Here is a 17,022-nt window from a genome sequence, read left to right as displayed (position 1 = left end):
TTAAAGTTCCCTCTAAGCAACTCTCCTGGGCTGGATTCTGCGGAGTCCCTCTGGTATGTGTCACTCAGTCGCCATCTTCCCGGAAGTCCGATTCCTTCTGTTTTATTGACTGTGGAAAGGTGTTTGACTGTGTTGATCTGAACGAATCATGTATAGAGTTTTAAGACATGAGAATTGCAGAAAACTTCATTGTGTCCATACAACCCTTGAGTCTAGATTGAGACGCGGTTTTTCAAACATATCAAAGGAATACTGTATGGCTTAAATTTAGCATAGATGTGTGTCAGAGTTGTATCCTTTCACCAAATGTACTCAGTGTGGATGCTAGACAAATAATTCCAGAAACTGAAGTATAAAGAAGAATGTGACATCAAGATTGGAGGAAGGCTTTTATTAGCAACCTGAAATTTGAAGATGACATAATCTTGTTTGCTTAAAGCCAAGAGTACTTATACTACATATTGATGAAGATCTAGGATGTCAGCTTTTCATTTGTATTAAAATTCAGTTATATTACAATACTATTCTTCACAAAGGCCAAATTCCTCATGACTAGACCAGAAGGTGACATCATGCTAAACAAAAAGATTGAAGTTCTCAAGGATTTCTTATTACTTGGCTCCACAATCAATGCTCATGGAAGCTGTAATCAAGAAATCAAATCAGGCACTGCATTGGTTAAATCTGCTGCACAAGCCCTTTTCAAAGCTTTCAAAATCAAAGAAGTCACTTTGAGAACGAAGGATGTCATTCTGTGTGACCCAAACCATAGTGTTTTCTTTCACTTCACTTTCATATGAAAGTTGGGCATATTATTAGAAAGACAAAAAGAGAATCAATGCACTTTAATTATGATGTTTGTAAAAAATATTGAAAGTACCATGGTCTTCCTAAAAAATAAACACATCTATCTTGGAAGAAGTACAGCCAGAATGAGCCTTAAAAGCAAGAACGGTGAGACTTTGGCTCCTGTACTTTGAACTTGTTATCAGTAGAGTCCAGACCATAGAAAAGGACCCTATGCTTGGCAAAGTAGACGGTCAGTGAAAAAGCAGACCTCGGCAATATGGATTAACACTGTGGCTGCAACAATGGGCTAAAACATAACAACAATTGTGAGGATGGCACAAGACCAACCAATGTTGCATTCTGTTGTATTTAGGGTTACTGTGAGTCAGAGTCATCTGGACAGCATTAATAACAAGCTCATCCACTATAGCCAGAGAGGGAGGTGTAGTATCATGATACCCCCACAGAAGCAACTGATTGACTTTGGAAAAGAGCATTAACAAAGGAATGAAGTTAGTATTATTGAAAGAAGAATGTGAACTGACAGAGAAGGTTAGGTAGCTAGGGTATAGGAATGAGAGGGGAAGAGGAGAGAATAATAGTGTGTGTTAGAGTTGTGTTTATTTTTTAATTCACTGTCTTCTAGTAGATTCTGACACATAGCAACCCTATAGGGCAGAGTAGAAATGCACCAGAGGATTTCTCAGGCTTTAAATGAGTAGTTCTCAACTTCCTCATACCACGACCCTTTGATACAGTTCCTCATGTTGTGGCGACCCCCAATCATAAAATGATTTTCGTTGTTACTTCATAACTGTAATTTTGCTACTGTTATAAATCCTAATATAAATATCTGATATGCAGGATGCATTTCCATTGTTACAATGGAACTGAACATTGTACAGTTGAACTTGAACATAATTAAAATGAAGTGATTAATCACAAAAACAATATTATTTATTGAGAAATATTTATTTCTAATTACAATTAAATGAAATTTTGTCTTGAAGCATGGTGTAGCATGGGTAACAGTCTTAATATAACAACAGTAAACTACATTGCTATATTTTGAGACAGGGGCATAAAAAGCCAACGTCAGTGAGAAGGATGAGATAGCTTCTTTCTCACCAGATCAGAAATTCTCGGGGCAGTCTTTGCAAGAGCACAATGGAGATCATCTTCCACAACGAGTCTACTTCTGTATTTAGACATGATAACCAACAAGCTGGAAAGCACTGTTTAACAAAGATATGTTGTTGGAAATGGAAGAAGGTGCAACACAGTCTCAGGCAGAACAAGATATGACTGCAAACACTTGATCCAGAATTTTGTACCTGGCATTGTAGAGAAATCAGTTCTCACTGCATCACTGTTCATGAGTTCAATGAACTCCTCTTGTGCTGTCTCAGGAAGATCTTCAACTCTGACTGTGAATGGGCTTCTGGCAATTGCAAAAGGGGTATCACGTAGATTTGGAAAGTATGATGAAATTTTGTCTGTAAGCATGTGCAAGTGTTCTTTCACAGAAATTATCATCAGAACCCTTTTGTTTGGTTCAATGTCGTGTTCCACAAAGAAAGCAGCTAAGGTAAGCAACAAGTAAATTTTATTTTCATCCTATTATTTTTTTACCAAAGGTGAAGTTTCATTTGGAATGACTGGACCTTTTCAGACAAATCGAGACATGTTGCATTTGGTCCTTGTAGTGATACATTTAACTCATTCAAGTTGGCTAAGATGTCAACCAAGTAAGCTATGTTCTGCAGTTCACTTTTATTGCTGTAAAGTGCTTCAAACTGCGGTCTTCCTTTCTAATTAAAAAATGTTTTGAGTTCATTACGAAGTTCAAAATCACATTTTAAATCTTTTCCTCTCAACAACCATCTCACTTCAGTGTGAAATAGCAGAGCATTATACGGTGCATCCAACTCATTGCACAGTTGTGAAAACAGTCGACTGTTTAAAGTGCTCGCCTTTACAAAATTGACAGAAGCTATGACGCTTTTCATGACTTCTTGTAACTTTTGTGGCAGCATCTTCATTGCTAATATTTGCCGATGAATCATGCCGTGAGTTCCAATGACTTTTGGTGACTCAGTACCCAATCTTGAAATCCAGATGGACATCCTAGCATAGCCAGAGCACCATCTGTGCAAACTCCACAAACCTTTTCCCAAGAGACTTTATGTCCTTTCAGAAATGAACCAACCGTGTCAATATACCTCTCATGCAATAGTTGTCATTTCAAGAGGTTTGCCAAAAAGGAACTCCTCTTTGAAGTCGCCATCATTATATACCTCACGTAAACCAGTCACTGTGAACAGTTTGTAACATCTGTAGATTCATTGAGCTGGATGCTAAATATTGGAAGTGGAGCAGATTTAAGTTCCTGGATTACCTTCTCAAGAATATCACCAGACATCATCTATTCTTCTGTAGACAGTGCCGTTAGATAAGGAAATTGCACTCAATTTCATAACAAATTCATATCTGATCATAACTCAAACAATGTCTGTGGCCGCTGGCAACCGTAAATCCTCAGCAATGGCGTGAGGTTTCATAGCGCAGGCAATTCTGAGTGCCACCAAATAAGAAGCTTCAACGGCTGCTATGTTTTGTTTGTGGTGCTTGCCACTGGTGTCAAGTCTGGCTTTCTTGAGTCCATCAGCTTTGCTTCTAAAATAGTTGGTATCCTTGCCAACAAAGCTCAGATGCTTGCTGCCAAAATGGCGTTTAAGTATGTTCAGCTTCATAGATTCAGCTGATAGAACTTCACAACACATAACACATTGCAGTTTCTCAATTCCTGCTGTTATTATTGAGGTAAAACCATACTGTTAAAAACTCCTCACTATATTTTCTTTTCTTAACATTCTTCTCTACACGAATCATTGTTATGGGATAGTTTGATAATGAACATAATATATAACAATAGCTTTAATAATGCAAAAGATGATACGTGGCATAGTTCAGTCAATACAGTTTATTAAACTTTCCTATGATTTACCATTCTGTGTTGTTTTTTTATATACCTGTTACTGTCACAAGAGGGCAGTATTCACATCACCCACAGCTGAACATAAAAAGACCGATCAGTATTCAGATTAATTTCGGATGGTACAGATTTTTTGTTGTTGCAGTAGTTGATGATTTTACAGTACATGATTTTACATTTACCCAGTAATTATAATTCATGAAGTGTCGTTTTGCCTCCAGTACTGCTGCTTTCAACATAGCTGCTTTTAACAGAGTAGTTGCTTTCAACACAGCAGCTACTTTCTACACAGTTGCTGCTCTCTACACACGTGTGACTGGTCTGCATAAGTACATTATGGCGCCAACCCTGTCACATACACCTGTATTTTTACGGGGTGTATGAGATGGGCTTGGCACAATGATGTCATCACTCGGTGGGGGGGGCGGGTAGAAGGGGAGTTCTCCTATGTAGGCGTATCTGCATGTGGGCGGACCTGCCTGGAGACGGATAGAGGAGCGGTGTCTTGTTTCCTAAGTGTTTTCTGATGGTCTTAGGTGACCCCTGTGAAAGGGTCATTCGACCCCCAAAGGGGTCTCGACCCACAGGTTGAGAACCGCCACTTTAAATGTTTACAGGAGCAGAAAGCCTCCTGTGATGGAGCGGCTGGTGTGTTTGAACTGAAGACCTTGTGGGTAGGAAACAACTACAGCAGAGCTCCTCTTGCTGTGTAAATGCAGTATTCATTTATCCAGGAAGAACACATCACACACCAAGACACAGAAATTTCCTCTGGAGTGGATGACTGAGATGCCAGGACTGAAGCATCTAATGTGGCGGTGCCACTTTGGATATCCCTGTGGTTCAGGGCTCTCACTAAATTTTAATTCTGTGCTTCAGATACTAGTGGCATAAAATGCAACTGTTAAATGGAGAGATCACCTTCTCTATGGCCAACTTCTTCACCTAAAACAGAAGAGGCAAAAATTCCCCTCCTTAGTTTGATCTGTTTCTCTAAGCCAGACATCTTCCTGATTGGGTTGCCGATGTTCATTCTTTCCCTGACGAGAATCACGCCTGAGACTTCTCTACATTGCTAATCTCATTTTTGAAGTGTTGCCTCAAGGAAGCCTGCCAACTGCCTTCATTTTCTTTTCACTCTGTGTCCAACTGATTTGGAAAAAAATGAATAATAGTTCCTTACCATGTAAAGCCTAGTTAATGGATTTTAAAGAATTCTCTAGAAACTGAATAAGGGGCTACCAAAACTGGTTTGGGGGCCAAAGGATCTGCATATGTCTACTCCATTTATTGTTTGTTTCTATTTCATCGTGATTAAGTGCTTACAAAAGGCATAAAAACCCAAACCTCCAGTGGATGTGGTCTTTGAGGACAGGAATCATATTTTATTGTACTCAATTTCATACCTAGCATCCTAAGACAGGTACTTTGGACACGTGATCAGGAGAGATGAGGCCCGTAGAAGGACACCATACTTGGGAAAGTAGAGGGCAATGAAAAAGAGGAAGGTCCTCAACGAGATGCATTGAAACAGGGACTGGAACAATGGGCTTAAACACAAGAACCATCCTGAGGATGGGCAGTGTGTCATTCTGTTGTACATCGGGTCATAATGAGTAAGAACTGACTTGGTGGCACGTCAAAACAAGGGCTTTGCCATCATTAGCACAACATGGTGATTGTCTACAGTACAAAAGATGCTCAGATGACTAATGACGTTGACGTCTAAGACTCTTAGGACAGCCATCTCTATGGTGCTTTAAGGAGTTTTGTATGGGGAGTTTTCAACTTGTTCTGTCTGCATAAGAGTTTATATTTCTCAGAAGTAAGAAGATAGAGTTATTTCTTAATTAAGGTTCATCTTTGAGAAGCCTGATAGCGCAGAATAACAAAATAACTTATTTTTTTGTTAGTTTGATGATAGAATGATTCTGGGGTTTTAGGGGTTTTGGTTTTGGTTTTCTTAAAGATCGGGAGAAAAAATGAATTCTGGAAGACACTGGGACTTGAGAAACACAGTGGAAATGGACATTAAAGGTGTTTTATTTCTCCCAGGAAGCCAGAACTCAGGAAGAGTAGCATCTTTAACTCCTTACGGATGATTGCCCTCCCAGCTTGCACTTGAGTTTGAAATTCTGGACCCTTCCATTTGCTCTGTGCTCATGTATTCTGGCTTCCTCTTGAACAGGGGACTCTAGCCTCTCTTACTCCTTTATTTCCCATGGGTTAGGCCCCAGCTGCCAACTGGCCTTCAGTACTTCAGTCTGATAGACTGGCATCTTCTTTCCCAATGCCCTAATGGCTAAGATTTCAGGTCCTGGGCAATTGTCTCTAAAGAATTCCCTAGTTAGGGATTCTTAGCTTTGAATGCTCTCAGGACAGATATCATTTATAAGGACCCACTCTGGTCTGCCTGGAGTTAGGAGAAATTCCTGAACTGGTTAGCCAAAATCCCCATGTCTTTTTCTCCTACTTCACAAAGAACATTGGAAGTTTTATGGATAAAACCAACCTTATCTGGGAAATGAACTTGAGTCAGCTTATGTGTTTTTGTGTGTCTGCATTATTCAGTCTCCCCCAAGCAAAACAAACAAAACTAGTCCACAGAACTGACCAAAGAGATGTTCCTGGCCTCATGTAAGTAGTCTTGTGACTCATGAGAAAGCCTGGCTCCTGTGAGGAGAGACTGAGTGCACATGATAAAGCATCCAAAGTACAGTCTTCAAGAAGGAAGCGTACGTTTATTGGAACTTTAGGAAAAGAAGCAAAGCAGCATTGGCAATACAATGCTACATCCACCATTTCATATTTACAGAATTAAATTTTACATTAATCATCCACTGTGAGGCTCAAACAATGACAACACTTAGGGGTTTAGCACTAGCACTGTGGATATTTAATTGGAACAGTTCTAAAACACAAATCCTGTACCACTGGCTGACTATCAAGAAAATGCAAAACTCTGGGCTAGAGCCAACCCTCGTCTGCAGTATTGTTCGTTGCCATCGAGTCAGTCCTAGCTCATGACAGCTCCAGGCGTGCAGAGTACACTGCACTCCATGACGTTGCCAATATTGGGACTGTCTTCTGAAGTGCCTATGAGTGGGTTTGAACTACCAACCTTTGGTTAATAGTACTTAACCCTTTACACCATCCAAGGACTCCTTCATGCAAATCCTTAACATGCATTAGTGTAATTTTTTATTTAAATTATTTTACATAAAAATTGTGTATTTTCTTTATATCAAGTACTTAAACATTATTCTATGTCAGTGAAGTCTAGGGGAACCATTACAAGTAAATCAAGGGAAAATTGTAGGAAATATCTTTTATACCATTAGTCTTCATTTGTGGGTTTAAATATACTTACTATTCTTTAAGTTATGCCACTTAGATATAGTATGTTTGCATTCAAGAGATGGCTGAATATTTATTTCTTTAATAAAGGAGATGTTCATTATATTCTTCATTTGTGAGATAAAGAAACTGTATCTAGTAAGTTGAAATTTCTGAGTCTTTCTTCATTCTAATATGCTACAAAAATTTTTTTAATCATTTTATTGGGGGCTCTTACAACTCTTATCACAATCCATACATATATCCATTGTGTCAAGCACATCTGTACATACGTTGCTGTCATCATTTTCAAAACATTTTGCTTTCTACTTGAGCCCTTGGTAGCAGCTCATTTTCCCCTTCCCCCCTCCCTCCCACATGAACCCTTGATAATTTATTTTTTTTAATTTCATATCTTACACTGACCATTGTCTCTTCACCCACTTTTCTGTTGTCTGTCCCCTGGGAGGGGACCATACATCAATCATTGTGACTGATTCCCCCTTACTCCCCACCCTCTTCCCTTCCCCTCCTAGTATCGCTACTCCCATTATTGGTCCTGAGCTGTTTATCTGTCCTGAGTTCCCTGTGTTGGGAGCTCTGATCTGTGCCAGTGTACATGCTCTGGTCTAGCCAGGTTTGCAAGGTAGAATTGGGGTCATAATATTGGGGGAGGAGGGAAAGCATTAAAGAACTAGAGGAAAGTTGTATGTTTCATCAGTGCTACACTGCACCCTGATTGGCTCCTTGCTTCCTTGTGATCCTTCAATGAGGGGATGTCCAATTGTCTACAAATGGGCATTGGGTCTCCACTTTGCCCTCCCCCTCATTCACAAAGATATAATTTTTTTGTTCATGGTCTTTGATGCCTGATAGCTGATCCCGTCAACACCTCATGATCACACAGACTGGTGTGCTTCTTCCATGTGGGCTTTGTTGCTTCTCAGCTAGATGGTCACTTTTTTATCGTCAAGCCTTTAAGACCCTTTTGATAGCTGGGCACCATCAGCTTTCTTCAACACATTTGCTTATGAACCCATTTTGTCTTCAGAGATCATGTTGAGAAGGGTTACACAAATTAAAAGCTGAATTTTAGTGAGTGCAACTTAAAATATGCTTGGTTTTATTTATTTATATATTTATTTAACAAAAGAGTTTTACTCATTTTCAGCAGGACAAATTTAGAATTTGGTGGCCCGCTCCTTATCAGAGCACAGTGTGGACAGATAATTATAGAGAGCTTTGCTGTACTGCAGGGTAAATCCACTTATATCCTTTGTGGTATGCTCTCTATAAGAGCCATTATGTACTTGAGGTGAGAAAAATGCATTTAAAAAGAGAAAGTCAAATTATGCCAGTTAAAAGTAAAATCCCATGGGCATGCAAAGATATGGTGAAATTTCTGAATTACTGGTGGGAACTAATTGATTTTTCTTTCTCTTTAGGTTCAACATGGGAGAAGACATTTCGGCAAATTGGCTTTGAAAGGTAAACCCTATTTAGCATGGTTCCACATTTTTCTAGCAACGTAAAATTTTGTTTCATGTCATTAATAATGGTGCTTTATAAATCAATAATCTTGCCACCACTGTGTGACCTTGATCAAGTCATTTTGCACCTCCAAGCCTCCCTCAATTTCTTTATAATGTAGATCTTTTAATAGTTGCCTAAACAGAGTGAAAATATAGATTAACTGGAACAATTTGTGCCTACATAAACTATGAAGCATTGTACAAGGTAACTTGAATACTGAAGAGAATTGTGGGAAAGAGCTAAAGCTGTTTATAATTAGAGTTAACATTCCTCTATTTTCAATCCAAGAGCCCAGGTGGCTTACTGCTTATGCAAAGGGCTGCTAACTGCAAGGTCCTGAGAAGTTCAGAACCATCAGTCGCTCCTAATAGAAAGTCAGGCTTTCTATTCTCATCAAGCGTTACAGTCTCAGAAACTGACAAGGACAGTTCCACCGTGTCCTGCAGTGTTGCTGTGAGTTGGCATTGACTGGATGGCAATAAATTGTGTTTTGTTTTTTATCTTCAATCCGTGTATACCGTAGTTAATTCTATGGTTTTGATGGAGATAAAATTATATTGATATGGATGTTTCCCTAATTATTAAAATATTCAGATCTTATTAGCCACAAATTTAAGAGCTGAGATGATGTCATTCTTAAATAAAAATATACGTGCATGAATAAAGCAAAACAAACTCCAAACTCACTGCCATCGAGTTGATGCTGACTCAGCGAGCCTGGAGGACCAGGTAGACCTGCCCTTTGCGTTTCCAGGTGGGAACTCTGCAAGAGTAGAAAGTCCCTTTGTTCTCATTGCGGAGCAGCTGTTTGCTTTGAACTGCTGACCTTGAGGTTAGCAGCCCAACTCATAACCACGGCACCCCCAGGTCTCTGCTCTGCGTGAGTATCTCCCCCAAATGGACAGACAATCAGACTGTGGAAAGTGGAGAAAGGCCTACCATTGTCAAGTATTCAATCTTGCTTGGATTCATAATCAGTGTCCATGGATGGAAACCAGCAGTCAAAAGATCAAACAGCACATCGCACTGGGTAAATCTGCTATGCATGATCTCTTTAAAGTGTTGAAAAGCAAGGATATTACTTTGAAGACAAAGGTGTGCCTACCTCAAACCATGGTACTTTCAATACATTGAAAACCTCCTATACATTGAAAGCTGAACATTGAATAAGGAAAGCTAAAGGAGAATCGATGCCTTTGAATTATGGTGCTGGCAAAGAATATTGAAAGTGTTATGGACTTCCAAAAGGACAAACAGTTCTGTCTTGAGTGAACTGCAGCCAGAATGTTCCTGAGGCAAGAACAGCCAAACTTCCTCTCACATACTTTAGACATGTTATCAGGAGAGATGAGTCCCAGGAAAAGGACATCGTGCTTGGCGCAGTTGTGGGGCAGGGAAAAGAGGAAGTCCTCATCAGGATGGATCGGCACAGTGACTGCATCCATGGGCTCACATATAACCACTGTGAGGCTGGCATAGGACCAGCACTGTTTCGTTCTGTTGCACAGGGTCCCTATGAGTTGGAATTGACTCAGGGTCATGTAACAATTTCTCCCTAAACAGATAAACAAAGTTTGATTGGGTTAGTATAAAATCATAAACTGTAGAGGTAAAGCCAGCAAAGTCAAATCAGCCTTTCAGTTGAGGGACAGCCTTGTTACAGATCTCTGCTGCCGCCCTTGGGGTGTTACATTGAACTTTCTCTATAAGTACAGGTATGGAAAGAGAAAAGTAATTGTAAACCTATATTTGCATTCTAAAAGTAAATCTTTCGTGATAGTAAAAATGTATTGTATGTGGACGGTGATAGTGTGCCTAGCGCATTTTGGAGAATAGTTCTGTTATCACCAGGTCCAGAATGGTACTTGATTTTGCATATTTTAATTGATGGAACAATTTAATTATTTCTCAATATATACTTCCCTTCTTATTCAGCACAATTACATTTAGGTCTCACAGTTATGACGGTTGGTAGGATGGACGTATGGATGGATCACAGACAGTAGATAGATAAATGGATATCTGCCATTACAGTTATTCTGACTCACAAAATCTTGCATGCAATGGAAATATTTCCTTGTCTTGCAACATTCTTTTGATTGCCTTACATGTGAGTCATGTTTGGGGCTCCTATGTCAGTCCAGCTTTTTGAGGGTACCCTCACCCTTACTGGCATTGCACTTCACCAAACATGACAGCTTCTTCCAGCAACTGGACCTCCTAATAACTGCTAAACAGAATGAGGGTTCAAATCCACCAGTTGCTCTGCAGGTGAATGATGAGTTTCTCTGCCCCTGTCAAGATTTACGGCCTCAGAAACCCTTTATAGCATTGAACTGAGTCAAAATTGACTCAATGGCAGTAGGTTTAAGTTATTTGGGGATTTTTGGGGGGGTTGGATTCTTTTTTATATTATTTTTTAATGTTATTTTATTTTATTGGGGGCTCTTACAACTCTTATCATAATCCATACATACATCCATTGTGTCAAGCACATATGTACATATGTTGCCATCATCGTTTTCAAAACATTCCCTTACAGAAGGGTCACAAGGAAGAGACTAGGCAGAAAATATTTAAGCATTTTGAAATGTAGAGCTAATATTCATCTCTCGGAGTTATTATATATTAAAAGTTACAAGACTCGTTGTGGCAAGCAAATGATGTTAAACATGGCTTTGCTTATTTTCGTTTCCAATTTAGCCCGTTGTGTTTTTTGTTGGTTGGTTTGTTTTTCTTAGAGGGAACTCCATTTACATCGTAAGTGCCTCTCTCTGGTCCTTTGGAGCAGCTCTGAGAAGCAGTGACTGATGAGTGCCAGGCCCTCCTTTGAAGTGTTCCCATCACTCGGTGTGCCTGCAGTGGGCTCTGAAAGTGGCCGCATCAAAAGGAAAGAGAGCAAGGAGCCAGCTAGCACTTCAAAGCTTTCTCCAATGACAAGGAAGCAAAGCTGTCCTCTGCCATCACTTTGTAGCAAAAAGGAAGGCTCAGTGACCTGTCACATGCTCTCCGTACAGTACTGCTTGTAGGGGTAACAGCCACCTTTCCATGCTGTGGCACCCCGCCACTTGCTCTCTATAAAGTATCTTTCTTTTTACTAGAGAACACACACACTCCCACACACAAACACACACACACACACAAACACACACACACACTCATTTGCCTATAACATAGTTGACTCAAACAGAAAGGCATGTGCCTACAATATATTTTTATATTTTCATTTTTTAAAATTGTTTTATTAGGGGCTCATACAACTCTTATCACAAGCCATGCATACATCAATTGTGTAAAGCACATTTATACATTCATTGCCCTCATCATTCTCAAAATATTTCCTCTCCACTTAAGCCCCCGGCATTAGGTCCTCATTTTTCCATCCCTCCCTGTTCCCCCCTCCCTCATGAGCCCTTGATAATTTATCAATATAGTTTTATTTCAAGCACTTTTCTACACTATTTTTCTAAGATTGAAGTTAACGTATATCCAAATCACAGTCATTCATTAAGGTGATGCCACATAGGATACTTTATAAATCTATTGATATTCTGTGTGTTCTTAACTATTATATCAGTTGGGATAGCTTTGTTACCAAAAGAAAGGAGGGTGGCAAAAAACTTCAATTTTCCGGGACTTAGGGAAACAAATTTCTCACTCATGCACAATCTGCTGAAGAGAACATTTCTTCTCCCAATCAGTAGTACATTGCTATCTGTGATCAGATTATATCTATCCACCTTCAAGAATGATGAGGAAATTGAAGAATTCTGCCAACGACTTCAGTTGGACACTGATCAAAATTGCTATCAAGATGCACTAATAGTTACTGGTGACTGGAATGAAAAACTGGAAATAACGAAGAAGGAATAGTAGTTGGAAAATATGGACTTGGTGACAGAAATGAAGCTCGAGATCTCATGAGAGAAGTTTTCAAACCAACCACTTGTTCACAGCAAATACCTTTTCACAACACAAAAAGTGACTGGACACATAGACTTCCCCAGATGGGACACACAGAAATCAAATTGACTACATCTGTGTGGGAAGATATGATGGAGAAGCTTAATTTCAGCAGCTAAACCAGACCAGGCAAACTGTTGAACAAACCATCAATTACTAATATGTAAAAGGTCAGGATAAATCTGAAGAAATTAAAACAAATCCACAAGAGAGAAAACACAACCTTGGGTCTATCCCACCTGAATTTTGAGGACATTTTAAAAACAGATTTGCTGTATTGAACACCAGTGACAGAAAACCTGTTGAGCTGTGGGAGGAAATCAAGACCATAATTCCTGAAAATGCAAAAGATTATTAAAAAGACAAGAAAGAAAGAAAAGATCAAAGTTGATGTCAGAAGAGGCTTTGAAACTTGCTATTAATCATAGAATAGCTAAAGCAAATGGAAAAGAGGATGACGTCAAGGTCAAGGAGCTGGACAGAACATTTCAAAGGGCAGCTCACGAAGACACAGCCAAATATTATAATGAAATGTAATAATTCTAGGCAAGGGCCTAGAATTAGAAAACCAAAAGGTAAGAACATGCTCAGCATATCTGAAACGGTAAGAACTCTAGAAAAAACCCAAGCCTCAAATTGCAGTTTTGAAATTTTCTACAGACAAAATAATGAATTATGTAAGAATGCCAAGAGAAGACAGAAAGAATACAGATTCACTGTACCAAACAGAACTAGTACACAGCTTACTATTTCAGGAGGTGGCCACCTAGCCAGAACTCATGGTGCAGTAGGAAGAAGTCTAAGCTACATTGAAATCATTGACCAAAAACATGGCTTCAGGAATAGGTGGAATACCCACTGAAATATTTCATGAAGCTGAAGAAGCACTGGGAGCAATCATTCATTTATGCCAGGAAATTTGGAAGACAGTTGCCTGGCAACGGACTGGAAGAGATCCATATGTGTACTCATTCTAAGTAAAGGTGATCTAAAAGAATGCTTAAACTATAGAGTGATATCCTGGATATCACAAAAAAGTAAAATTTTGTTACGATTATCTCACCCAACAACAGTTGCAGCGGTACATTGACAGGGAGCTGCCAGAAGTTCAGGCTGAATTTGGAAGAGGATGTGGAACAAGGGATGTCATTGCTGATATCAGATGGATCTTGGCTCAAAGCAGAAAATACCAGGAAGATGTTTCCTTGTGTATCATTCATTTTGCAAATGCATTAGACAGTGTGGACCATAATAAACTGTGAATAAATTAAGAAGAATGGGAATTCCAGAACATTTCACTTTGCTCTTGAGGAACTTGGACATGGATCAAGAGGCAGTTGCACAAATAGGACAAGGGAATGATACTGCATGGTTTAAAAGTGGGAAAGGTGTGTATCTCATCTTACTTGTTCAACCTATATGATGAGCAAATCATCAGAAAAGCTAGATTATATGAAGAAGTGTACAGCATCTGGATTGAAGGAAGGCTTATTAATAACCTGCAATATGCAGATGAAACACCTTTGCTTGCTGAAAGTGAGGAGGACTTGAAGCACCTGCTTATCAAGATCAAGGTTTGTGGCATTGTGTAATGCGCACCTTCCCTACACGATTGCTGAAGACAAAGCAATGGGTACATAAGCAAATGTGGTGAAGAAAGCTAATGGTGCCCAGCTATCAAAAGATATGGTGGCTGCGGGCTTAAAGGCTTAAAGATAAACAAGTGGCCACCTAGCTAAGAAGCAGAAAGGTCCACATGGAAGAACCACACCAGCCTGTGTGATCATGAGATGTCAATGGGATCAGTATCAGGCATCTAAGACCCAGAACAAAATCATAACAATGTGAATGGGGGTGGGAGGTGGGGGGTGGAGTAGAGACCCAAGGCCCATGTGTGGACAATTGGACGTCCCCTTACAGAGGGGTCACAAGGAAGAGATGATCCAGTCAGGGTGCAATATAGCACTGATGAGACATACAACTTTCCTCTATTTCTTTAATGCTTCCTCCCCCTGCCCCCACTATCATGACCTAATTCTACCTTACAGATTAGACCAGAACGTGTTCACTGCTATAAATAAGAGCTCACAACACTGGGAATCCAGTATAGATAGACCCCTCAGGACCAACAATGAGAATAGAGATACCAGGAGGATGGGGGAAAGCTGGGGGGAGAAAGCGGGAATTGATCACAAGTTTCAACGTGTAACCCCCTCCCACAGGGATGAACAACAGAAAAGTAGTTGAAGGGTGACAGAGGATGATGTAAGATATGAAAACAATCTATAGCTTATCAAGGGTTCATGAAGAAGGAAGGTGGGGAGGGAGGGAGGGGGAAAATGAGCTGATATCAAGGGTTCCAATAGAAAGAAAATGCCTTGAAAATGAAATAGCAACATATGTGCAAATGTGCTTAACACAGTGGATGAATGTATGGATTGTGATAGAGATGTAAAAGCCCCCATTAAAAGTACTTAATAAAAATAATAAATAAATAAAAGCATAAAAGATCCAGGATTGTAGCCTTCAGTATGAATTACCACTCAATGTAAAGAAGACCAAAATTCTCACAACTAGACCAATGGGTAATATCATGAACAATAAAGAAAAGGTTGAAATTCTCAAAGATTTTTTTCTCTTACTTGGATCCTCAATCAGTGCTCATGAAATCAGCAGTCAAGAGATCAAACATTGTATTACATTGGGTAAATTTGCTGCACAAGACCTCGTTAGAATTTTGAAGAGCAAGGATGTTACTTTGAAGAATAAGGTGCATCTGACAAAGCCATGATCTTTTCCATTACCTAATGTGCATATGAAAGTTGAACATTGAATAAGGAAAGCCGTAGAAGAATAGATGCATTTGAATTGTGGTGCTGGAGAAGAATATTGAAAGTACCATGGACTGCTAAAAGGACAAACAGATCTGTATTGGAAAAAGTAAGGCTAGAGTGCTCCTTAGAGGCAAGGTTGTATAAACTTCATCTTACATACTTTGGACATATTGTCAGTAGATTCCAGTCTCTGGAGGGATAAAGTGGAGGGGCAGTGAAGAACAGGAAGGTCCTCAATGAGATGGATTAGCACAATCGCTGCGCCAGTGGGCTCAGGCATAGGAATCATTGGGAAGACGGTACAGGACCGAGCAGTGTTTCATTGTATTGTGTATAAGGACTCCATGAGTTGGGTTTGATTGGCTGGCACCTAACAACAACAACATGGAATGAATTGCACTCCCTCAGAATATGTATTACAATCCTAACAGCTAGACCTGTGGATGTAATCTAATCTAATGCAATTACTTTGCATAATCTATAAACCTATCTACTTCAAAGGTTTTTAAAAAGTAGAATAAACATAGAATGTATAGCCATGGGGAAAGGAAAATGCCTTGGGAAGATTTTCACAGAATCAGGGAACACCGAAGGAAGGATCAGCATAGACAAGATACTGATTTGGACTTTCAGCTTCCAGAACTGGGAGAATTAAATTTCTGTTCTTTAAGTCCATCCACTTATGAGATTGATGCTATAGCAACACTAGGTAACTAAGGACCGAAGTAACCTTCCAGCAGAAATAAAATTCTCTACTTTCTAGGAGGCTTATTGTTGCCTATTTTAAAATAACAAGTAAATTACCAATTGCATTTAAATGTAATTCTCTTATATATAGTATTTCTGACTTTGGGTTTATAATTCTGCCAAAAGATTATTGGCTTGGCCACAAGGTTGCAAGGGATTGATTAGTTTACTATGCGTACAAAGATGAAAAACCATGCAGTAAGATTTTGTGACCTTGCCGGATTTGGCTGATTACTATATAAATGGAGTGATTCTGACTTACTGAGAGGTTGTTTGTCTAGGTAGGAGGGCCAGGCCTTAACGGGGATAACAAGTAGACTTATGTAAGGAGCAATCCCACAGAGGCTGGAGGTTAGGGACTCCCTGTCACCAGTAAGAGCCTGGAGTAGCGTATGTCCTTTGAACCTGAGTGTCTGTTTGGAGAACGTCCTAGATGCAGAAAGCAGGGAGTTTTACTACTGGATATGGCAAGAAACAGCAGCAGCCTCATTAAAGCCAAGTAGAAAAGAAACTGTGGCAGTAGAATGAGTGTTAGGGACCAGGAGCCCAGTTCAAGATGACTGTAGTGGGCTTGCCAACCCACAAAACAAGCGAACTCGCTTGAAGCACTTTCAGAGAGGAGGCTGGCTGGTGGAGAGGGGTGCTCCAGGCATTTGTCAGCAGAGCTAAGGCATTGCCACTCTTGGCCAAGCAGGACAGCAACCCAAAAGGGCCTGTCAGTTGGTGAAGCCAAAGAAGAGCTGCCAGTGTGCTCGCACAGTCGAGAAGAAGCTAAGAACTATCTTGACTGGAAGTTGTCCTGATCGAAGAACTGTATCTTGTTTC

General features: G+C 39.8%; 1 protein-coding gene across 1 annotated transcript in view; it reads left to right on the top strand.

Moving 5' to 3' along the window:
• PIEZO2 (piezo type mechanosensitive ion channel component 2) overlaps nt 1-17,022 on the top strand; it is a 600,576-nt gene that overhangs the window by 275,395 nt on the left and 308,159 nt on the right. The window contains exon 4 of the mRNA XM_045298343.1: nt 8,566-8,608. Within this exon, the coding sequence (XP_045154278.1) occupies nt 8,566-8,608 (43 nt within the window). The remainder of the gene's footprint in view (nt 1-8,565; nt 8,609-17,022) is intronic.

This window comes from Echinops telfairi, unplaced genomic scaffold, assembly GCF_000313985.2.
Source record: "Echinops telfairi isolate 266 unplaced genomic scaffold, ASM31398v2 ScPeMD7_4;HRSCAF=17, whole genome shotgun sequence".
In the NCBI taxonomy this organism is placed as follows: Eukaryota; Metazoa; Chordata; class Mammalia; order Afrosoricida; family Tenrecidae; genus Echinops; species Echinops telfairi.
This window is presented reverse-complemented; position numbering and strand designations above follow the sequence as displayed.